Source organism: Lampetra fluviatilis, chromosome 23, assembly GCF_964198595.1.
Source record: "Lampetra fluviatilis chromosome 23, kcLamFluv1.1, whole genome shotgun sequence".
In the NCBI taxonomy this organism is placed as follows: Eukaryota; Metazoa; Chordata; class Hyperoartia; order Petromyzontiformes; family Petromyzontidae; genus Lampetra; species Lampetra fluviatilis.
In genome coordinates, this window is record NC_136297.1 from 9,814,558 (window position 1) to 9,839,437 (window position 24,880).

Consider the following 24,880-nt stretch of genomic DNA (forward strand, 5'->3'; position numbering starts at 1 on the left):
TCACTAATTGGCGTTTTGTTAACGTGACAGATCTCTTGCTAATTGGTTGTGTCGGGTGGTGGAGGGTCACGGCACATTCATACTTACGCGATCTAACCCAAACAAAAAAAACCCCTTTATTTTGAATAATATTGGGCGCGAAAGCCTGCGACGCGCTAAACTGGGGAGAACAAATCGCAAGTGACAGACAGTTACAGCCGTCGATAAACGTGGCCACGTGGCCAAAAGGGATCAATGACGGTCAGGAATGGTGATGGACAGCGATGGAGTGGGAAGCCAAGGAGCGAGGCGCGTCTTGAGAGGACATCACTTGATCAAGCAATGAGACGTGTGCGATGGAGTCATCTCGTGCGCAGGATCCAGGTCGACTGCCACCGACGCAGAGCCCCATCAGAGATGACGACGTTCTCGGGGAACGCCTTCATCCCGCGGTGGATTGATCATCACTGATTGTGATGATCGTCGATGATGACGACGACGACGATGATGATGTAGTCAACGTGACGCCTCTCCCTAGCGCGTGTCCCTCTTCCTGTCCCTGTGATTGCAAGCACCTCCCGGCCTTTTCAGATTTTGCTCCCAACTGCTTTTGACAATGACGTCGTCACACCCCGAGTAGCTATGACGGCAATGCTGACAATCCAGTGCAGCAGAACGTGGTGTCACCCAGCAGGGCGTCTGAATATCCTCACACCACGTGATGTCGCTTGAGGCGAAGGGCTTCGCACCTGTTCGCACCTGGATTCAGGTGGAGAGGCCTGACTCCAGCTGAGTTGCATGACTCTCCACCTCTACACCTGTCCCCAGGTGGGAGCATCTCCCTCCACCTCTATACCTGTCCACAGGGGAGAGCATCTCCCTCCACCTCTACACCTGTCCCCAGGTGAGAGCATCTCCCTCCACCTCTACACCTGTCCCCAGGCGAGAGCTGGTCTCCACACCTCTACACCTGTCCCCAGGTGAGAGCATCTCCCTCCACCTCTACACCTGTCCCCAGGTGAGAGCATCTCCCTCCACCTCTACACCTGTCCCCAGGTGAGAGCGTCTCCCTCCACCTCTACACCTGTCCCCAGATGAGAGCGTCTCCCTCCACCTGTACACCTGTCCCCAGATGAGAGCGTCTCCCTCCACCTCTACACCTGTCCCCAGGTGAGAGCGTCTCCCTCCACCTCTACACCTGTCCCCAGGTGAGAGCGTCTCCCTCCACCTCTACACCTGTCCCCAGGTGAGAGCATCTCCCTCCACCTCTACACCTGTCCCCAGGCGAGAGCGTCTCCCTCCACCTCTACACCTGTCCCCAGGTGAGAGCATCTCCCTCCACCTCTACACCTGTCCCCAAATGAGAGCGTTTCCCTCCACCTCTACACCTGTCCCCAAATGAGAGCGTCTCCCTCCACCTCTACACCTGTCCACAGGTGAGAGCGTCTCCCTCCACCTCTACACCTGTCCCCAAATGAGAGCGTCTCCCTCCACCTCTACACCTGTCCACAGGTGAGAGCGTCTCCCTCCACCTCTACACCTGTCCACAGCTGAGAGCTGGTCTCCACCTCTACACCTGTCCCCAGGTGGGAACATCTCCCTCCACCTCTACACCTGTCCCCAGGTGAGGGCGTCTCCCTCCACCTCTACACCTGTCCCCAGGTGAGAGCGTCTCCCTCCACCTCTACACCTGTTCCCAGGTGAGAGCATCTCCCTCCACCTCTACACCTGTCCACAGGTGAGAGCATCTCCCTCCACCTCTACACCTGTCCAGAGGTGGGAGCTGGTCTCCACACCTCTACACCTGTCTCCAGGTGAGAGCTGGTCTACTCCCCCAAGAACCCCCCTTCCCACCCTTCATCCCCCCCCCTCCCTCCCCACCCCTCTCTTCCCCTCCCCCCTACCTCCCCGGCCCCACCACTCCTTCCCCAGGGGCGTCCGATGCACATTTTCTAACCCCGTTTCATTATTTATTTCCTCGCCTCGCGCACCGAGCAGATTTTTGCTCGCGTCGCGAGTCTCGAGTGGGCGAGCGACTCTCCTCGGGGGGCGGGGGGAGGAGAGGGGGGGCGGGGGGAGGGAGGAGAGGGGGGGGCGGGGGGAGAAGAGGGGGGGCGCTCTCTGCATTTCCCCGTCGCGTCTTCATCACCGGTTCGCTCGTGTGGTCGCTGGCTGGGTGAGCGGTCGGTGGAGTTCGGTCTTGGGGGGGGGGGGTCATTGTGTGGTGTGTGTGCTCGCTAACAGCACTTGCCCCCAACAGTCTGTTACAGGCTACACGGGGGATCTTTGTATTTTTTTCTTGTTGTTGTTGTTGCACGGACTTAGAAACTCGGGGCAGCTCGTGCCGCTCATCAAATTGGAATCAAGGAACTCTCCCCCATCCCCCCACTGACCCGACTCGATCAAGAGCCGGTCACGGCCGTTTGCCATGTGGTGCCGAGCGAGCCACGCGGAGGGGACAGTGCCTGAGCAGTGACCGGGCGAGGTTGGCCTTTGGTCCGCCAATCGGACCGTCAATTCGTCGGCGTCGTCTCGCGAAGGGGAACGATGGGGCTGCGTCTCGCGCCGCTGCTCCTGCTGCTGCTTCCTTCTCCAGGTGAGGACCAGGGTCTCCGTACACCTCCACACCTCCACAGCTGTCTCCACGTGAGACCAGCGCTCGACAGCTGTCTACAGCTGTCTCCGTGTGAGACCATAGGCCATCATGCTTTTCATCGTTACCGATTGCAATTGCTATATCTGTATGATCATGGCCCGAGGCTCCCCTAGGTATACTCAGCCTAAAATAAGCACATCCCACACTGGGCTGTACGTGGACAGCAGCACTGAGGCCTATCGGGGTGGGGAATCTTTGTATTTGCGTGTGTCTGTTGGCACAGCTGGTGTCTCTGTCAGTCATCTCAGTAGTGGTCACAGCTGGTGCATCTGTCAGTCATCTCGGTGGGGGTCACAGCTGGTGTCTCTGTCAGTCATCTCGGTGGGGCTTACAGCTGGTGCATCTGTCAGTCATCTCGGTGGGGGTCACAGCTGGTGCATCTGTCAGTCATCTCGGTGGGGGTCACAGCTGATGCATCAGTCAGTCATCTCGGTAGGGGTCACAGCTGGTGTCTCTGTCAGTCATCTCGGTGGGGGTCACAGCTGGTGCATCTGTCAGTCATCTCGGTGGGGGTCACAGCTGATGCATCTGTCAGTCATCTTGGTGGGGGTCACAGCTGGTGCATCAGTCAGTCATCTCGGTGGGGGTCACAGCTGGTGCATCAGTCAGTCATCTCGGTCAGTCGACGCACACCGCTTCTGCTGTTCTTATAGTGGTGGCGCGGGTGGCGGGGTTCAACGCGCTATGAAATCAGCGGCAAAAAAACATGTTTCAAACCTCGTATTTTTTTTAGCATCGGCACTGGTGAGACAAAGGCGGCCGGGCGCTGGTGTTACGCCGGCCACATAACCCCGATCGCACGAGCGTCATGCATTGCTAAGATGACGCTTGACCCACTCCCCCCTCCTCGGCAGTCCAGGGCTAACCGGGTGTCTTTGTCTTTATCTCGTTCAGGGACAATATTCGTGCGTGGCCAGGTAAGGAACCGCCTCGCCTTACACCTGTGCACGCGGTGCGGGTGTAAATGTAATGGCAAGAATAGGAGTAATCGATGGGGGTCAGGGACCGGTGGCGCAGCGGTTAGCGCGCTGCCGAGTAAACGTGGAACGCTGGCACGATGTTGCATGTGGAATGAGGGCGCTCTGAACGTGCCGCCCTAAGTTCCAATTCCAGCCACGGCTTGCCATCAGTGGTGAGTGACATCTGCATGCGGAATCACCACCCCCCTATCCTATCTCCCCTCCCCCCCGCCTTCATCAACCCGCAATGACCACCGCGGTGAAGTATGGTCAAAAACTAGCACCCCCCCCCCCCATGACCGACGGACACAGCGTGGGGAGGCGGTCTTAATCCAGCCGTTGCTTGGCAAGGGGGCTGTGCAATGCTAAAATGCTTACGTGCATAGCCCAGTGATGGCATGGTGATGGGTGATGGGAAGGTGTTGGTAGATAGATGGTGGGCGATGGTCGTGGTGGATGGTTGGTGATGGTGGTGATGGGAAGGTGGTGATGGGTAGGTGGTGATGGTGGTGGTGATGGTGGTGGTTATGGTTATAGGAAGGTGATGATGGAGGGTTGGTAATGGTGGCGGTGATGGTGATGGGAAGGTGTTGATGGGAAGGTGGTGGTGGAGGGTTGGTGATGGTGGTGGTGGTGATGAGAGACTGCTGATGAGACTCGGGTACCCAGGCAGTACCCCCCACTCTGACCGCTGCTCTGGTTGATGTCTCCCTCTCTCCCTGTCTGTGTCGGTGTGGCCCAAGTCTCAGCCCAGTACGGGTGAGTGACCCGTCCTCCTCACCACCGCTCGCTCACCACGGCCTTCATTCAAACACAGCCTCCTCCTCCTCTCTCGTCCACACCACGATCTTTACTCCGACACGGGATAATTTTACTCCTTGAGTCTAGACAACGGGGGAGCTCCCAAACAATCATAATTTTCCTCGTCGTCGTCATCATCGTTGTATAAAATACATCGGCGACAATTCGAATCATCGTCTAATAACCATCGTCATCGCCATCGTTATAACAATCGTCATCATTCTAGTTAACATCGACACCATCATTCTATTCTTCATCATCATCATCATCGATTGCAAGCGTCATCTCCTCCATCGCTGATAACGCGTGGTGCAGGGAAGTGGATGGATACATTGTGTTGATTAGAAATGCGTAGACAGACTGGGCCCCGCCGTGGGAATGGGGAATGCGCACTGGCTCGGCATCTGTGCTATTCCTTAAGAGTGTAGTGACAGAGAAAGGTCACTACTGTGTCGGCCCGTACGAAGGCTGGGGGCCCCAAGGGGGTGCCTGGGGGGTCACGTGGTGGAGGGATCCGGACCCTCCCAGAGGTGGGGGAAGTGAGGCGTGTCCTGGGAAGGGAGGCGTGGCCTGAAGAGAGCCAGCCACGCCGGGGCGGAGCCAGCCACGCCAAACCAAATATAAGCGTGGTGTGAACGCAGAGCGAGGCTGCTGTTGTACTGGACTCCAAAGTGAAGACATCATCGGTCGTCAAGTCCCGAGTCGTCGTCCTGGGCCAGGCAGGCCGTTGCCTGCCTGGTCCAGTCTGTGTCGTGTTCCAGAGTGTTAGTGAGTTGAGGAAGGTGGTCACCACCTCATGTAGAGTGTTATATTATTTACCGTTTAATAAATAGTGTTGCCTCCAAGTTGCGTGTGTGTGCACCTAATTTGAACCTACTACAAGAGCACAGAACGCAGTTGACAACTCCACCCCCCCCCGTGTTTCACAACCTCCACCCCGCCCCCTACCCCCCAGGTGTGTTCAACTGCACCGCTGTGGACACGTGAGTGACGCAGAGACCAGCATCATCACACATCTCACGACACGTGATCATCATCATCATCTATATACGACATCCTTACTTAGAATAATTATAACATGATGTTTGACCATACTTCACCACGCCGGTCAGTGCGGGTTGGGTGTGATGGGGTAACATGCCAGATTCAGATTTAATGACAGCACTTGCCACATGAGTATGGATTACTGCAGTCACGAAAGCTTCAAATCAAGATTGCCACGTGATGTTAGCCGTGGCCTGGAATAGAACTCTGGTGACCAGGTCCATAGTGCAGTGTGTGAACCATTGCGCCCACTGCTCTACGCTAAACGCAGTCATAGTAACTTTGTAATTAGTTTTTTTAAATCTCAGGGCCGTAATATCCAGTAGGCACAGTCGGCATTGTGCTTAGGGACTACGAAAAAAATGTGACCATGTTTTTTGTCGATTTGTATGATAACAATTAGTTTTTACCAGGATATCTTCTTGAATAACAAAAACATATGTATTTATATATAGCGAGAGGCAGGGTCATGTCAATGTTTTTTTTTCATAAGGTGAGAGAGAAATTGACACCGGAGATTACGTTTTCGAGATTTGTTTTATTGCAAAATCAGCAAACAACATCTTCAAATGGTACCCCCCCCCCCTTCCCGCACAATCTCATTGTTAATAGAGAGCAGGGCAAGAGACAGTTTTATATTTTAAAAAAAATCAGCTTTAGCGAGTGCGGTGGCGTCTCGTGAAAATCCCGCTGTGTGGGGCTGTTGCGAGTGACCTCTGAGAAGACGGTGTTCTCATTACGACAAACCCCGTCATGTTATTGTCCTTCCCGTGACAGTGATACAACTGTGTTATCTACCAACGCTAGGCATTCATAAACAACACGAAACAAAACAACAAAGCACTCAAATGCTGTCCCCATGATCCCCAAGTCCACACCACAGAAGCCCTTTAACTCCGCCGCAGGCCGAAAGAACAATTAAAGATCAGCTGACACATTGTTAGGTTTTTTCGGCAAAGTCACGTGACTTTACCGAAATAACCTAACAATATGAATCCTTGCAGTCACGAAAGCTTCAAATCTAGAATCAGCTGACACGACCAATGTCGCTCTCTGCGAGTGGCAGCGGCGGTAGTAATATTGGACCAGCAGCAGTGGCAGCTGTAGAAGTTATCACTGAAGGTCCTCGAAGCAGAAGTGCCTACACGAACCTTCGTCCGGCCCTGGTTTATCGATTGCAGGCAAGCCGCACCGAGTCTCAAGACCGCTTCTCGGGAGGATCCCGCGTTGAGATGCTTGGCGCAGTTCCTAATTTTGTTTTTCTCACGACACGGGGTTGTCGTTTCGTGCTGCGTGGAATGGCTGGAGAACACCGCACCACGGGCGGCCAGGGGAGAGTACTCACAGGTCCACACAGACGGATTCACGAATCCAAGTGGCTCTGACTCAATTCCTCACGCCGCCTTACTGCCGAGCGGGTCGGCGCGTTTCACAGACAGCGACTGTGACCCACCAACCCTTGCCTCCGGCGCACTCGATCGCAGATGTGCACCACCGCACGTGGTCTGATCTTAACCCTGTTGTTGAACATAACCCCTAAGTCTTCTTGGTTCTTTCGGTAAAGTCACGTAGAATGGAAATAATAAAATAATAAAAATAAAACATAATAAAATAATTCTCACGACGTTTCGGCCACAACGCAAGCAGCCGTCCTCAGGTGAAGAACAGGTCTGTCGTGACTTTACCGAAAGAACCAAGAAGATGAATCCCTGCAGTCACGAAAGCTTTAAATCGAAATATAACCCCTAAGGTTATCTTTGACCTGAACCTTGACCCTAAGGCTGACCCTAAATGCCTAACCTTAACCCTAAACCTAACCCCGAACTCTGACCCCAACTCTGACCCTGATCACGACTCCGACTCTAACGCTAACCACTCACCTTTCCCCTAACTCAAACCCTCACGCTAACCTTAACGCTGACCCTAACTCGAACCTTAACCCTGACCCCGAGGCCTGACCCTGGCCGTGTGTGCTGTCCGTGTGCCAGAAGCAGCCTCAGCGCGCTCATCACCGGGGGGCATCCGAGCGTGTCAACGCTCAGGGCCTTCTCGGCACGGGAGTTCGCCTGTCTCTCCGTGAGTGTGGCCACGGTCTATCCCCTACCGTGTCAACCCATGTGTAAGAATGCAGGAGTTGTTTTGGTTAGATCGCGTAAATAGCGGGGGGGGGGGGGTGATTAATGAATGCATAGAAATTACAGGTGGCGGGTTTAACGACGCATTTATATTTACGCGATCTAACCCAAAAAAACATAAACCCGTATTATGGAGGATATTGGTCGCGAAAGCCTACAACTACATGTTAAATCAACCCATGCGGTTTACCAGTATTCTTGTACAGGGAAGTTGAGTATAAAAAAAATTGTTGTATTTCTCCTTTGCGATGATGGGACTGTAGGATGAACGTTGAGATTTATAAGAGGCACGGGGGTGACCAATACGGTCTGATTTGGTCTGTAATAAGGTAGGGCACTGATAAGGGGTTGACAGGTAGAGCTATCCGCTGCTGGATAAAGTGCCATCCACACCATCGCCATCCCTCACAGCCCGGTGTCGTCACCATCCATCTCGCGCAACCACGTGGCCCGTCGCAACGTTCCGTCTCGTGCTCGCCTGTGGACGCGGAGTCCCCACGCGCAGCGCAAGGCACCCTGGGGGCTGAGCGATTTAGAGCAGCAGAGCCGGTTCATTCTGTGACATCACTGAACCCCCAGCTGCTGCCCCTTTCCAATTCCTCCTCGTGTCCCTCTCCTACTGCCCGTGTCCCTCTCCTCCTCCCCGTGTCCCTCTCCTCCTCCTCCTCATCTCCTCCCCGTGTCCCTCTCAACCTCTCCCCCGTGTCCCCCTCCCCGTGTCCCTCTCCTCCTCCCCGTGTCCCTCTCCACCTCCCCGTGTCCCTCTCCTCCTCCTCCTCATCTCCTCCCCGTGTCCCTCTCCACCTCTCCCCCGTGTCCCCCTCCCCGTGTCCCCCTCCCCGTGTCCCTCTCCACCTCTCCCCCGTGTCCCCCTCCCCGTGTCCCCCTCCCCGTGTCCCCCTCCCCGTGTCCCTCTCCACCTCTCCCCCGTGTCCCCCTCCCCGTGTCCCCCTCCCCGTGTCCCTCTCCACCTCCCCGTGTCCCTCTCCTCCTCCTCCTCATCTCCTCCCCGTGTCCCTCTCCACCTCTCCCCCGTGTCCCCCTCCCCGTGTCCCTCTCCACCTCCCCGTGTCCCAATCCACCTCCTCTCCTCCCCGTGTCCAACTCCCCCTCCACCACCTCCCGTGCCCCCCCCCCCCCCCACAACTCCCCCCCAGGACTCCGTGCTGGCGCAGGTGAGCAGTGACACCCTGGGCAAGGTGGTGGCGAGCGCCGGCCTCCTGCGGGACCCCCCCGCCCTGCGGGAGCTCGTGTCCCGCCTGAAGCCGCAGGAGCCCAGCTACTCACTGGGACCACTCTCCGACTTCCTCAAAAGCTTCAATAATGAGGTTCGAGTCCGCGTCGCGTGTCACTGAACCTTGCTGCGATACACCGATAACTACCGATAACTAGCATATTGTCCAGATTTCAAGACGCACTCCACCCCCCCCCTCTGTATTTTAAATCAAAGGTTGGGGATGATTCTCATCACCCAGCAGGTGTGAGTGTGTGCGTGTCTGTGAGTGGAGCGGTGAGCGCACTGCCCTACGAACCCGGCTACCCAAGTTCGATTCCCGCTCACGGCCAACGCCGGTGACGATGATTTGAACCGGTCCTGATTCCATCTGTCATGTAACCAATAATCACTGGGAGATATTTCACCAACATAACATAACGCAACCTACACTCGGGTGTTGAACGCCCATCTAGCCACGCTACGGCAGAACTAGACACGGTTCGCTTTCCCGGACCACAAGCTGGGTCCCGGACTGCGTGGCTAGAGGCTTCTTTTACCCGACGTGGATCTTCTTCACCAGCAACACGAAGAACCCCGAGCCCCTCACGGGGCCCCCGTTATATCGGCCCGGGCTGGGGCTGGCTCCGCCCCTCACCCCGCCCACCTTCTAGATCTCTCGAGCTCTTTCCCGAAGGCTCCCGAGAGCTCTTTTAGACCACGTGACCGCCCAGCGGCCCCCGTCCACCGGTGGCCCCCCTCCAATATCATCCGGTCACGTGTCGGCAGGTCAACCGGCGTATCATGCCCCAACGTAACCCTGGCTGGCTGACACTCTCTCTCGCTCCCTCACCGGGAGCCCTCACCGCACACTGTACGTGGTGCCTCCGCGCTGACCAGCGCTCACCCAAGCGCCGCTAGGGCTGGTGGTACTACGCCCAGTAAGGGGGCTACACGTAATGCCAACAAATCATCCGCCGTGGCTTCGTAAGCCCGGCACCACACAGTGACATTCACTACACATTTATTACAATTTGAATCTGAGCTGACATTCAATTCGCCCGTAATGGATTCACGAATCCGACAACCTCTTGAACCTACTTGGGGGGGGGGGGGTGCAGTGAAGGGGGGGGGGGTCGCTGCTCTTTGTGCTTTAGTTTTCTCTCGCCTAACCGCCCACCGACAAACCCACTCTCACTCAGGTGGTGAACAGCCTACTGCGGCTGGGCGTCCCGGAGAGCAGGGGCCTCCTGCAGGGCGCCTGGGCCGTCCTCCGCGTCAACGTGACGGCCCTCGGCGACGCCGACGTGGCGCGGTGGTTCAACGCGAGCCAACTGGGGCCGCTCCTGCCCGGCCTTGACGCGGACACGGCCCTGTCGGTGCCCCTCGCCGTCAGCTGCAGCAAGTTCGCCACCATGTGAGGGCCTCGGCTGGACACGTGCCATTGTTTATAGTGTTTAAACTAAAACAAGCTACTACCAAACAGTTTTTTTGTGTATTTCACCGGGTAAGGCCCCCCCACCCCACCCCCCCACCGAGCTGCTCTATGTAGCTCTTCTTCAGAAGCGACCCTGGCCAGCGCAAATGATAGCGCCGCGAAATTAGCGGCGTTATCGCGTGGAAACGTACAACGGCCAAATGCCCTGAAACGTGCGACGTTGATTCTAAATGTGGAGGGAAATACTGGGGGGACCCGGAGAAAAATCCACGCGACCACAGGGAGAGAGAGGGGAGGGAGACACCGCAAACTCCAAATACACAGCAGACGTCAGGGTCGAGATCGAACCCACGACCTCCTGCGTACCAGGCGAGGGAGTTGACATCTCTTAGCCTACGGCGGGAACTTTACCTGACCTAATCGATGAGGCAAAGATGCAGCCCTGTAATTGCTTCCTCATGCCATTGCTGGCGGACGAGCCTCCACTTATAGAAATTAACGTAATAAATGAATTTTTTGATTTTTTTTTTCTAGTGTCATTCGTGCTGATTTCATCTCACGAATGCTGCACAATAATCACATTAAGGGCTAAATCCTATACATATATATCAAATATCCCTACGATATATTTTTCCTTTCAAGGCCGCAGTGTTCTCAACAAAGGTATTTGACAGACGTGTTGCGTTTTTTGTTATTGTTGTTGTTTGTTGTTTGTGCACCAACTGCTGACACGGTGTCGCAAATAATCCCATTAACAAGTCGGGGTTGCCATTTGGGACTTGCCCGTTAGAAGACCGGCCTCATTGATTAAAGGATGTATCCACACACACGCACTCACACCACACACACACGCACACACACTACACACACACCACACACGCGCACACACCACACACACCACACGCACACACACGCACACACACCACACACGCCACTCACACCACACACACACCACACACACCACACACACACTACACACTACACACACACCACACACACACCACACACACGCACACCTACTTTGTGCCGCAGAGTGGGAGCGTTCAGCCGCAAGGTCTACAGCGGCCTGGACATGGACGTGCGCAGGGCCGTGGTCAACATGAGCCTGCAGTTCTACCAGCCCACGGGTTCGTGCCGCAGGTCCCCCTTGATCCCCTTTGCCCCGGGGACCCCGATGACCACTCAGCTCAGCGGGGAAATCGGGGGGCAGCCGCGTGACGCTCGGCCTCAAGGCACGACGTTCCGCTCCACGCCCCCGGGAGCTTCTTCGCCCCGAGTAGAACTTCGTACGCGGGCGCGGTTGGCTACGTACGGTGCGACAGAAGTTCAACACACACACACACGTAACGTGTTCGTGACGCCAGGTGACCTCCTCGTGACCCCGCGTTGCCCTTTTGGGTGACCCCTCTCATAACCCCGCGGGTAATTCCCCGCGTGACACCGCATGTCCACGTGTCAGTCCCCCCACCACCACCCCCACCGCGTGTTAACTGCTGTGACCTTGCACGACCTCGGCGTGACCTTGCTTAACGCCGGTGTGACCCTTCCCCCGCTCCCCACCGCGTGTTAACCGCTGTGACCTTACACGACCTCGGCGTGACCTTGCTTAACCCCGGTGTGACACTCCCCCCCTCCCCCACCGCGTGTGAACCGCTGTGACCTTACACAACCTCGGCGTGACCTTGCTTAACCCCGGTGTGACCCCGTGTCAGTTTCCGCCAGGTGCAGCATCGCCGTGTCCAGCGAGGAGCTTCTGCGCGTCCATCTCGGCTTCTTCCGGGAGCAGGCCGAGCTGGCGGAGCTGAGCCGCCTGCTGCCCACGTTCCAGCCAGTGAGCGCTGCCCCCACTGTCGTCACCCACTACCACTCACCACTACCACTCACCACTCACCGCTACCACTCACCGCTACCACTCACCACTCACCGCTACCACTCACCGCTACCACTCACCACTCACCACTCACCACTCACCACTACCACTCACCGCTACCACTCACCACTCACCACTACCACTCACCGCTACCACTCACCGCTACCACTCACCACTACCACTCACCACTCACCGCTACCACTCACCGCTACCACTCACCACTCACCGCTACCACTCACCGCTACCACTCACCGTTACCACTCACCACTCACCACTCACCACTCACCACTACCACTCACCACTCACCACTCACCACTCACCACTACCACTCACCACTCACCGCTACCACTCACCGCTACCACTCACCGCTACCACTCACCACTCACCACTCACCACTCACCACTCACCGCTACCACTCACCGCTACCACTCACCGCTACCACTCACCACTCACCACTCACCACTCACCACTACCACTCACCGCTACCACTCACCACTACCACTCACCGCTACCACTCACCACTACCACTCACCGCTACCACTCACCACTACCACTCACCACTCACCACTACCACTCACCGCTACCACTCACCACTCACCACTACCACTCACCGCTACCACTCACCACTACCACTCACCACTCACCACTCACCACTACCACTCACCGCTACCACTCACCGCTACCACTCACCACTACCACTCACCGCTACCACTCACCACTACCACTCACCACTCACCACTACCACTCACCGCTACCACTCACCACTCACCACTACCACTCACCGCTACCACTCACCACTCACCACTACCACTCACCACTACCACTCACCACTCACCACTACCACTCACCACTACCACTCACCACTCACCGCTACCACTCACCACTACCACTCACCACTCACCGCTACCACTCACCACTACCACTCACCACTCACCACTACCACTCACCGCTACCACTCACCACTCACCGCTACCACTCACCGCTACCACTCACCACTACCACTCACCACTCACCACTCACCACTACCACTCACCGCTACCACTCACCGCTACCACTCACCGCTACCACTCACCGCTACCACTCACCGCTACCACTCACCGCTACCACTCACCGCTACCACTCACCGCTACCACTCACCGCTACCACTCACCACTCACCACTCACCACTACCACTCACCACTACCACTCACCACTACCACTCACCGCTGCCACTCACCGCTACCACTCACCGCTACCACTCACCGCTACCACTCACCACTCACCACTACCACTCACCACTACCACTCACCGCTACCACTCACCACTACCACTCACCGCTACCACTCACCACTCACCACTACCACTCACCACTACCACTCACCACTACCACTCACCGCTACCACTCACTGCTGCCACTCACCGCTACCACTCAGACACTCACCACTCACCACTACCACTCACCGCTACCACTCACCACTCACCACTCACCGTTACCACTCACCACTCACCACTACCACTCACCACTACCACTCACTGCTGCCACTCACCGCTACCACTCACCACTCACCGCTACCACTCACCACTACCACTCACCACTCACCGCTACCACTCACCACTACCACTCACCACTCACCGCTACCACTCACCGTTACCACTCACCCATGCCCCAAGACCCTAACCCTGCCGCCCCACTCACCACTACCACTCATCACTCACCACTACCACTCACCGCTACCACTCACCACTACCACTCACCGATACCCCACGACCCAAACCCTGCTGCCCCACTCACCACTACCACTCACCGATATCCCACGACCCGAACCCTGCTGTCCCACTCACCGCTACCACTCACCAATACCCCACGAACATAACCCTGCTGCCCCACTCACCTGTCCCCCACGACCCTAACCATGCCGCCCCACTCAACCCATCGCTCACCTGCCCCCCTGCGGCAAAATGCAAAACCAAATTGAACGCGATGCATTTTTGTGGTGTGCAGTCATTAGCAACGGGGCCACAAGCTCACTACAGCTTCATCACAACTCAGCCAGGTTTGGGCAGCTGAAACCTGGATTCAAATTCATATTCTTAGGTTTTTTCTGGATTCAAACCCAGGTTATCTCAGCGGGGGGGGGCTGGCTCAGTTACAGTTGAGAAGACACGTGGCCGAGAGGCTGGCGTTCGAACCCCGGGTTCTGAGTGGTGCGAGCTCAGCGCTGTGACCTCTCGAGCCAGCCGGCCACCTCCACCTCGAAGGCATTTTGCCTCCGCCCGCAGCGAGGGGAGGGCGTGAGCGCGCAGCGTGCGACAGCGGAGGAGCAAATTCACACGGCGCGCGCGCGCTCGCACGCACGCCGCTCCACTCCGCAACTCAACCCGCACGAGCGCGCTGGCGTTCCGATCAACGTCACAGGCGTCTCGGGTGATCGATCGATGATCCGAACGTGCAGCCGCTCGCTGCCCTGCCGCCGCGGCTACCGACGCCGCCGTTCCTCGTCGGCGTCGCTCGCTGGTCCCTTCTGCCCGTGTCAGCAGGGGCTCGGCCAGCCAGACGCGCGGACTGTTTCGTCTCAACCGCCTCAACCGTGTTCGTCCACCACCACCACCACCACCAGAGGTCGCAAACGGGTTTTGATTCCTTACCCGTGCCCGTACCCGGCCGCACCAGGGTCGCAAATGGGTACCCGTACCCGGCCATACCCGTACCCTACCCGTACCCGGCCGGGTACGGGTAGGGAACGGGTATCGGGTAGGGTACGGGTATCGGGTACCCGGTTGCGTCCTCTGCACCACACCGCCCGTCACAACTCTCCCGTCTGGAATTCCCTCGGAAGTTTGGAATTCCGCTCCCATCGTCTCTTCCCCCACCCACCCCCCGAGCTATTACCGCGCCACGCTCGACTCGAGCAGCGCGCTTACCGCTCTTCACTGTTACACCTACGGTGGCGCTGCTTGTTGCTGGCCGCTGGGCGTTTTGGGCCTTTGGCACCCTGTGCTCAGCAACCGTGATTCTATATATATATACACAAAAAAACAAATGTCAGCAATTGTGTCATATTTATTTAATCAATTTGCTTGTTTGTTCGGAGAGGAAAGGTTAAGTTGCGGCACAAAGCGTTGTGCCGCGGGCAAGGGAAGTGTCCGCCCAGGTGGTGCCAAGAGGGCGGTGGTGCGTGACGCGCGTGTTCGTGAATGTCACCCCCAACGCTGCCAAAACACGCCCGTGGTGGCCGTGATGCGCACACGTGGCCTGGCATCCAGCATTGTGGAGGCAGCGGTGCGGGGGGGGGGGGTGTCGGTGGATCGTCGTGCAAATCGTCGTGAGAATCCCATTCTCGTGGGGCGTCGTACGCCGGCTCGCCCCGGGAGTCGGCAGGACAACAAGAACAACGACAAAATGTGGACTGTGCGCCTAGCCTCGTCCGCACGGGATCAAGTGTTGCCCCCTCGCACGCGTGCGTTTGTCCCCCCTCCCCCACCCGGGTGCTCCGGTCTCTTCCCGCGTGTCAACACTCGGCCGAAAACATTCTTAATATATAGGGGACCGCAGCGCTTGGGGTACTTGCGGGCACCGGTTCACTGCCTGGCTGCCGCCTTTCCCCGCTTGCCTGCGGCTCCTCGTGCCCCGGCATTGAGCGGCGCGCTAACAAGGTGACGTTATGATGCGACGTAGGTTCCAGTGTTAATGTTGGGCTGAAGCGGTCCAGTCTCCGCGATCCTCCTAAGACGGCGGCACTCAACCCGTGGGTCTTTCTGGCGGGGTGAGGGTGGGTGGACGGGAGGGGGGGGGGGCACAGGCTGCGGCATGCATACCGTGCAGGAAATTTTTAAATAAAGCACTCGGTAGCCTCCTGTAGGCGAACGGCGTGCCACTACGCCACACACCATGGCCGCTTACGGAGTTCATCAGAGGGACATCCCAACACATGGAGGTCTCTCTGCCGCCAGCGCTGATATTTGGTGTGCAAAATAATTTTGAGACTATGGCCTGCATCATCTGCGACCATTATTCGAAGGCTTTTTACTTTTACCGTCAGTTGGGCTGGGGGGAGGCTAAGGGGGTGGGGTTGGAGGGGCATGGGAATCGATTGTGAGGCTGGAGAAGCATCGTGGCCCAAATTAGAAAAATTATCGGAAAGCGCAGCAGCCGTTGTGAACCGGACGGCGGCCTACGGCTACGGTCAACACACCCGCGGTATTAACCAGGGCGGCCCACGCCGCATTCCACCCGCGAACCTCTGCAACGAGCGGCCGGCGGACAGGGCGGGCAGGGCGGGACGCGCTCCCGCAGGGCCACGTCGCCTGTAGGATTTAACCGCGCGCCACGGTGTTGCGTTTCGGCCGTCGTAAAGCGTTTAGCGGGTATTTCCGGGCCCCTCGGTGAAATCCGAGGGGCCCCGGGCTGCTAGTCCCTGTAACCCCCTTGCGGCGTTAAGCGTCGCCTTCGTGCTCTCGTGTCACTCGTCGTCCTGCAGCTGGAAGCGCTGGGCTACCTGGGGGCCGAGCAGCTCGCCGTGCTGGCAGCCCAGCCGGGCTTCCTGGGGAACTCAAGCCTCGTCATCAAGATGTTTGATCTCTCCCTGCTGTCCTACGAGTCTGCGGCCACCTTCCTGGACAAGCTCATTGCCACCGTGAGAAACGCCCGCTCGAGCTCCCGACCCCTCGCTCGCGTTTTGGCGACGTGTTAACCGCCTCGCCTGGAATACAGGAAGTCGTGGCTTAGATCCAGACCCTGACGATGCCTGTTGTATATTGGGAGTTTGCATGTCTCTCTCTCTCTCTTCCCCCGTGGTCGTGTGGATATTTCTCCGGGTCCTTTTGTTTTTCCCTCTTCATTTAGAATCAATATTCACGCGTTTAGAGTATTCGCCTGCGATACATTTGTATGCGACAAGCCATTTCATTGAGCTGTCACTTGTGGCCAGGTCGCTTCTAAAATTTGTTGCAGTAGCACGGTCGGCTTACTTCACGGTGCAAAATAATTTCAACGTGGGCTGCCCCCCCCACCCGCCTTTCCACGCAGGCCAATCCCTCGACGCTGTCCGACCTGAACCTCGACTCCAAGCGCCTGCTGCTCACCTTCGTGTGGGCCCTGCTGGAGCCGCGCTTCCCCACGCTGAGTGAGGCCGAGTGGGGCGGCGCGTGGCTCTCGCGCCGCCTTCCGCCGTTCCTCGTCGCCATCCAGCCCCATCAGGTGGCCTCCATACCGGCCTCGTTCAACTGCTCTGCTTTCCAGGCCTTGTAAGCGGGGCGACCGCGAACAGGGGGGGGGGGGGGGGGGGGCAATTGCGTGGATCATCGCCGGGCGCGTGGGGGTCAGGGTCACGGTTTGGACAAGGGGCGGCGAGCGATCAGTTTGGCCCCTCTCGCGGTGGCCTTGGGGTCAACTATAGTGTCTCCCATCTTTCTGTCCTGCTGTGATGGACCGTGACTCAAAGTCGGCCCAGGCATTCATAAACTCACATCGGAACTATGGGCAATAATTTTTTGTAATTTTATTTTATGGGTTGTGCGACAAACTGTATACGAGTAGCTAGATGTTGCGATGTGACGACGCGTTTGCATGATTTTGCCATGTGATCTCATTGGTCCCATTTGGGCTGGGTCCAAAAAACAAATGGGCCGTGAGAAAAAATCTTTGGGGCTGCCGAATATATGGGGACTTAATTCCAACTAAGAGCATAAATAAGCAATGAAGCGTACACATTAGAGGTAATAAAACACGTTTTTTTGTTCTGATCACATTGGCAATTTCCCTGGAATGTACCGGCCCACTGAAGCATGTGCCCGGACTGCCACATAGGCTGTCTAGGCCTGCTGTCCTGTATCTCCCGTGTCCCCGTGTCTCCCTTGTGCCCTGTGTCTCCAAGTATCACATTTGCCTCCCGTGCGCAGCTACGACAGCTTCGAGAGTCTCTACGATCGCCTGCCTGTGCCCGTGCGCACCGAGGTCGCCCGCAAGATCACGCAGCTACTGCAGCCAACAGGTGGCCACCGCCCACTCGAGATGGGAAACCCGCCACTCACCATCCTCCCCCCGCCACCCTCTACCCACCACTCTCTACCCACCCCCCCCAAACCGCCACCCTCCATTCTCCATCCTGCATCCGCTACCCTTTACCCAGAACCCACCACCCTCTACTCACCACCATCTACCCACAACCCACTACCCGCCACCCTGGCGTGGTCAGGCTGGAGTGTTGGGCGGTAACTTGTCGGAACGGTAGCGTGTTTGTCACTCTTTGCAAATGTCCACGGTTCGAGCCCAGCGGCTGCGCCGGTTAACGCTGCGGTGCTTAATGGACGTCACAGGTTCCTGCGAGGTCATCCAAGGCCTTCAAATGACGTCGCGCTGTTTGTCCTGTGTTTGGCGCGTGGCGGCAGTGGCCGAGAGGTGCGGCAAGAACGTGACGAGCGAGGATCTGCTGCTCAAGTACTACGGCCTGTTCTACCGGGAGGCCAACTTCAGCGACTTCACAAAGCTCCTGCCCACCTTCAACGGGGTGAGCGCCAATCTCGGACTCGAGGCCGCGGACCCACGAGGCCGAGAGCCGCAAGCCTAGGCCCAGGCCAAGGCCCCAGAGCCTTTTAGATCGAGGCCCGTGTGTGGACCAGTCAAGGCAGGATCCTCTAGGCCAGCGATTCCCAAATCTCTGGGACAATGGAACACCGTTAGCTCTTGGAGAATTCTGACGGACCACCACGCGGTAAAGAAAATATGGCTTTGTGAGATGTAAAAAAGAAAATCGCATCTGAAACAGATCCTTGCGAAACATTGCGGAGCCCCAGTGGTCCCCCCAATGGCGGCCGGACGTGGTGCTGGCCAACATCGCCCCCTCTGTGCGCTGTGCCTGCCTTCATAGGCGCTGCTCGCTTACAGCACTTGCCCCAACGGTCTGTTGAAGGCTATAACGGAGGGGGATCTTTGCCTTTGTTTTGCGCGTGCGTGCCCATTCACCCGTGCGTTTGTGGGTGCGTGCGCGCGTGGCAGAGCGCGATGATGACGTCGTCCACCAAGCTGACCGCGTTGCAGCTCGCCGATCTCCTGATCTCGCTGGGGCCGCGTGGCACGCGGGCCGACGCCACCCAGGCGCTGGCGCAGTTCAGCACTCTGCCGTGGCCCTCGTCGGACCTCGTCGCGTTCACAGAGCGCATCGGCCAGGTGAGAGTAGCGTCGCCACGCCGTCTGCACCCGTCTCGCTCCCTCTCCTCCTCTTGCCTCCTCCACCTTTGCCTGCCTCCTCCACCTCCTCCTGCCTCCTCCACCTCCTCCATCTCCCCCTGCCTCCTCTTGGTGCCTCCTCCACCTCCTTCTGCCACCTCTTCCTGCCTCATCCTCCTCCACCTCCTGCCACCTCCACCTCCTCTTCCTGCCACCACCACTATCACCACTACCACCACTACCACCGCCACCATTTTCTTTGCGCAGGGTGCTGGGCAGTTGAGCGACGAGGTGCGATCCGAGCTCGTGACGGGGCTGTGGGGGCACCTTACTCCTCACCTCGTCAAGATGAAAGAGGTGGAGCTGAGCACGTGGATGGGCCATCTCCTTGGGCCCCTGCTGCCTGCCCTCTCGCCCAGCACCCAGCTCTTCCCAGCCGGACTCACCTGCTCGTCATACCTCATCATGTGAGATGCAGCTCAGTCTTCATCAGGGGCACGGCTCTTGGGTTTCTGCCCTGTGCACAGGCACTGCCTACAGAAGCATCAGCAGCCAATCAGAGTGCTCTCTCACACTACCTACAGAGGCATCAGCAGCCAATCACAGTAAATCTCTCGCACTGCCTACAGAGGCATCAGCAGCCAATCAGAGTGATCTCTCACACTGCCTACAGAGGCATCAGCAGCCAATCACAGTAAATCTCTCGCACTGCCTACAGAGGCATCAGCAGCCAATCAGAGTGATCTCTCACACTGCCTACAGAGGCATCAGCAGCCAATCACAGTAAATCTCTCGCACTGCCTACAGAGGCATCAGCAGCCAATCAGAGTGATCTCTCACACTGCCTACAGAGGCATCAGCAGCCAATCACAGTAAATCTCTCGCACTGCCTACAGAGGCATCAGCAGCCAATCAGAGTGATCTCTCACACTGCCTACAGAGGCATCAGCAGCCAATCACAGTAAATCTCTCGCACTGCCTACAGAGGCATCAGCAGCCAATCACAGTGATCTCTCACACTGCCTACAGAGGCATCAGCAGCCAATCACAGTGATCTCTCACACTGCCTATAGATGCATCAGCAGCCAATCACAGTGATCTCTCACACTACCTACAGAGGCATCAGCAGCCAATCACAGTGATCTCTCGCACTGCCTACAGAGCCACCAGCAGCCAATCACAGTGATCTCTCACACTACCGACAGAGCCACCAGCAGCCAATCACAGGGATCTCTCGCACTGCCTATAGAGACATCAGCAGCCAATCACAGTGATCTCTCGCACTGCCTACAGAGGCATCAGCAGCCAATCACAGTGATCTCTCACTGCCTACAGAGGCATCAGCAGCCAATCACAGTGATCTCTCACACTACCTACAGAGGCATCAGCAGCCAATAACACTACCGACTAAGCTGCACTCCACCTGTTCCTTTTTATAACCCTCAACATAATTCTATCCTTGCTGCTTTTGCAGATTTTTCAGTTTTTCAAGCAAATTGATGAGTGCAGTCATTGGTGACTTGATATCGTGATGCTTGAACATCCGGTTTAATCTCAGGCAGTTACCTTTTTTTCCCCAAAAATCAGCTGCTCCCTGGCCGTGCCGGGCCAGCCCAGTGCGATTCAGCAGGTGCCAGTTTTTTTTCCACTGCAGAAGCAGTGCCGTGCCGCTGATGTCGCAACACGATCAACGCATCAATTGATCCCGCCCCCAGGCCCTGCTTGGCCCCAAGTCGGTTCTGACAAATGCCCAGCGTAGAAAACCCAACCCATTGCCGTCCAATGCCCCACACTGGCTTCGCTCGAATGTGGCAGTGGAAAAAGGGGGTTGAGATGCGCCCGTTTAGCTCCCTAAGCCGCATAGCCACCTCGCCAATTGACGAGAGCATCGGCTGCCCCGTCTCGTTTAACCGAGGCTAACAGTCGCCTTTTGCCACCCAACAGGATGGCTGCTCTGAACAACTCCTACGACAATATGTCCGTGTCCACCCAGCACAGCATTTACCTGCAGACGAAGCAGTACCTGAAAGGTGAGAGCTCCGTGCCCGTAGCCTTGAGTCAGGCCTCAGCACGACCCACCCACCCACTTCCCCCACCAAACCCAGCCTCAGGCCGCCATGTGTGTATATGTTTACTGATGGGTAGAGCCGTGCTCTCCAAGCTGGGCTGTACGAGCTGGGCTCTCTCTCTGATCACGATTATCGGTTCAATTTTACTCGACTAATCGGTGAGCACGGAAAATCGGTGGAAAACAAAAGTCTCGCCCCTCCGTTCTCACTTGTGCGGCTGTCCGGAGAGGTGGCAGGCGAGGGTCGGTGACGTCATCGGTCCGTCTGTGGCGTGTCGGTGGTTTCCTACCTTCAGAGTAGTCCATTACAAATCTTAGTCGATGTGTGTCGTGTCCTGACCTCGCTCTCTCTCGTGGCGCGCAGTGGCGAAGGGCTGCCCCTTGGCAAACGTGACGAGCGGCACCTTCCTCTCCACGTACCTCGGAAAGTTCAGCCGCCAAGCCACCTTCTCCGAGTTCACGGAGATCCTGCCGACCTTTCAACCCGTACGTGCACTCGGTGACGCCTCGTGACCTTTAACCTTCCTCCGCGCCGCACGCGCGTGTTCACAATTAACCCCCCTCCCTGCCACCTCCCCCACCATCGACCGCTGCTCTCCCCAGTTCCAGGTGCTGGAGCAGCTGAGCCCTGCGCAACTCGGTGACCTGGCGGGGGTACCCGGGCTGCTGAACAGCACGGCCGTCGTGGACCAGATTTTGGTGAACGTGCACGGCATGGCCGAGCTATCGAGCTTCATGGAGCGCTACACCAACGCGGTGAGCCACGAAGGCTAGGCACAGGCCACGGCCCCGGAGTCTTTCGGGTTGAGGCACGTGTCCCGGCGCCATCGCCCGCTGCGGTACCAACGAGGACACCGTTAAGCCGGCAAGTTGTTGTCTGGTAATTCCCGCTGCTGAGCAAGGGCCCTGCCAAATTCTTTCCTGTTCCTCCGTGAACGAGGAATCGAACACGCAGTTACAGAAGGTCTTGTGTTGTGCATGCACGTGGGGGAGCAATAGTCCAACGGTTAGCGCTAGGAACCCGGTGACCAGAGCTAGATTCCCGATCATGACCAATGCCCGTGACAAGTAACTGAACCGGTCTTGGGCCTCCCCTCGGTTAACTCAACCTCAAATGAGCACCCGGTGCGATGCGTAAGCCCCAACAGACTGTCGAAGGCTACATGGAGGGAGATCTTTGTCTTTTGTGTGCGCAGAGCACGTCGCAGCCCAGCGTGGAGGTTCGCGCGCGCATGATGAGCCAGGTGTGGGGGACGCTGGGCCCGAGCTTGGCCACCCTGCCCGACGCCGAGGTGTCCGTGTGGTTCTCGCGGTACCTCGTCCAGCTCCTGCCGACGGCCACGGCGGCCCAGTTCGCCTCCCTGCCGCCGTCGCTCAACTGCTCCGCCTTCCAGGCCATGTGAGTGAGGCTCCGCGGCGACAGTCGGTCAAGCAGGGGTGCAGGCACACGGCGGGTGTCTGTGCTGTGCCACCAGCGGTCGTCTCCCCCTGGGTTATTGGGTAAATTACGTACGTGCGTTGAACTTCTTTGGTGCCGGAGGTAGCCAACCGGGCCAATCGGAAGTGCGGGGGAAGGGGCAACAAACTAAACACAAAAAACTGTTCTAAGAGGAATGAGTTTTTAGTTCAGACTTAAAAGATTTAAATGCATGGGGAGATTACAAACGGACTCTCTTGCCTCGTGACCCGACGGCGGTAGTCTGATTGAGAACGTTTGACCGATGAAGGCCCGGCCAACTGCTCAACGGCACCGAACTCCGACGAGTCTCTCGCATTGAATTCCCGCGCGCGGTGCCAAACCCCCCCCCCCCCCCCCCCCCCCGGTGAAAGGGGGCCCCCGTCTGCGACAATCGAAAGACCGTTTCCTGAAACTCCGATGGCTCGATGTCTCGTGCCGCGTGCAGTGTGGGAGGCCTGGACGGGGCCTACAGCTCCCTGAGCGTGGACGCACGGCGTGTGTCCTACCTGTGGATATCTCGCTTCCTCTCCGGTACGACCTTCCGGCGAGTTCGCTGGCCTTCAGTTGCAAACACCGCCAGCGACCTCGCCCCCGATCTGCACCACCGGCTTCATTTCTCGTCTCGTGCCATTCTCTCTTTCCACCGCCTTCTGTCTGCCGCCGGTCTCGCTGTATTGTCCGTCTCCATCCCCCGTCGATTCGCTCGCATCATCTGTCCTCACAATGCTCCGGTTGCGTCATCACCAACTCCCCATCGCGTGCTCTCTATCTCCCCTCCAGTCCTGCCCACAGAGGCCCCGCGCTGTGGGGTCCCCGCTGGCACCGTTTCAGGATGGATCCCCGCCAACCTCGGCCACTTTGTGCTGCTCGCGAGCCGCTCTGACCTGCAGGGCTTCCTCACCGACGCTCAGCAGGTAAATCCGTCGCCTACACCACCGTGGCGAGATGTTAACTACCTCGCCTGGTATACAGGAGGTCGTGGGTTCGATCGCGAGCCTGACGTCTGCTGTATAATTGGAGTGTGTATGTTTTCCCCGTGGTCACGTTGATTTTTCTCTGGGTCCTCTGGTTTTTCCCTCCACATTTAGAAGCAACGTGCATTCGGAGTATTTAGCTGCTATAAATTTCCACGTGATGATAAAGCCGCTTCGTTCAGCAATCATTTGTGGCCAGGTGGCTCCTGAGAAAGAGCTACATAGCTCAGCCTTACCTATTCAAATAAAAAAATAGAGTCTAGTTTTAGTTTACACCAGCAACGGCGCTTCTCGGGATCAAGTTCCCAATGGCCATAGGGGGGGGGGGGTCTCAGCACCCCAGTAGCTGTAGGGTCTCCGAGTCAGGACCCCTATTGCTGCAACATCTCAGGAACCCAATTTGCCGTGGGGGTCACAGGACGACCCACGGTGGTGGGGTTTGAGAACACCGATTGCCAAGGGGGGGTTTCAGGATCCCAATGACCCCTGGATCTCAGGACCCCCACTGGCTCTGAGGCCGAGCGGGTCTCAGGCCACCAGGTGGCCTCGCTGACTTTGCGCTGTCGTTGCTGGCCGCGTCACACAGCTGGACGCGGCGCTCACGACGGACGCGGTGGTGGACACGTTCCGGGCGGCGCGCGATCTGCCCTCCGACCTCCAGAAGCTGGTGCTGGGCGCGATGCTCAACCGCAACTTCACCGCTGACAAGTGAGGCCAGCGGCCCTTTTCCCGGTGGTCCGGGCACCGGGGGCCAAGGGTGACCGGGAGGGCAAAATCACGAGGGCCTAGATTCCCCTGAATTAGTCCTAATTGGTTTAAAGCTTTCGTGACTGCAAGGATTCATCTTCTTGGTTCTTTCGGTAAAGTCAAGTAGAAGGGAAATAATAAAATAATAAAAATAAAACATTAAATAATTCTCACGACGTTTCGGCCACAACGCAAGCAGCCGTCCTCAGGTGAAGAACAGGTCTGTCGGAAAGACAGCGTCTGAATAAACACCACCAGGCTTGGCAGCGTATATTTAAGCTGGGTTGGAGGGGGAAGAGCGCCTTGACATTCCCTCCCTTTATTAATGCTAACCCTACTCCCTACCTTTGATGTTGCTAATCCTGCATAATGCACGGGCATAATATGACTTTG

General features: G+C 57.3%; 1 protein-coding gene across 1 annotated transcript in view; it reads left to right on the forward strand.

Moving 5' to 3' along the window:
- The first annotated feature begins 2,526 nt into the window (after positions 1 to 2,526).
- Positions 2,527 to 24,880, forward strand: part of LOC144940872 (uncharacterized) — a 41,995-nt gene continuing 19,641 nt past the window's right edge. The window contains exons 1-20 of the mRNA XM_078867365.1: positions 2,527 to 2,575; positions 5,174 to 5,378; positions 7,428 to 7,515; positions 8,732 to 8,902; positions 9,990 to 10,204; positions 11,258 to 11,352; positions 11,938 to 12,056; positions 16,553 to 16,708; positions 17,101 to 17,318; positions 17,973 to 18,064; positions 18,462 to 18,580; positions 19,069 to 19,239; positions 19,507 to 19,706; positions 21,184 to 21,269; positions 21,672 to 21,793; positions 21,911 to 22,063; positions 22,504 to 22,706; positions 23,212 to 23,297; positions 23,547 to 23,680; positions 24,327 to 24,448. Coding sequence (XP_078723491.1) covers positions 2,527 to 2,575; positions 5,174 to 5,378; positions 7,428 to 7,515; positions 8,732 to 8,902; positions 9,990 to 10,204; positions 11,258 to 11,352; positions 11,938 to 12,056; positions 16,553 to 16,708; positions 17,101 to 17,318; positions 17,973 to 18,064; positions 18,462 to 18,580; positions 19,069 to 19,239; positions 19,507 to 19,706; positions 21,184 to 21,269; positions 21,672 to 21,793; positions 21,911 to 22,063; positions 22,504 to 22,706; positions 23,212 to 23,297; positions 23,547 to 23,680; positions 24,327 to 24,448 — 2,804 coding nt within the window. The remainder of the gene's footprint in view (positions 2,576 to 5,173; positions 5,379 to 7,427; positions 7,516 to 8,731; positions 8,903 to 9,989; positions 10,205 to 11,257; positions 11,353 to 11,937; positions 12,057 to 16,552; positions 16,709 to 17,100; positions 17,319 to 17,972; positions 18,065 to 18,461; positions 18,581 to 19,068; positions 19,240 to 19,506; positions 19,707 to 21,183; positions 21,270 to 21,671; positions 21,794 to 21,910; positions 22,064 to 22,503; positions 22,707 to 23,211; positions 23,298 to 23,546; positions 23,681 to 24,326; positions 24,449 to 24,880) is intronic.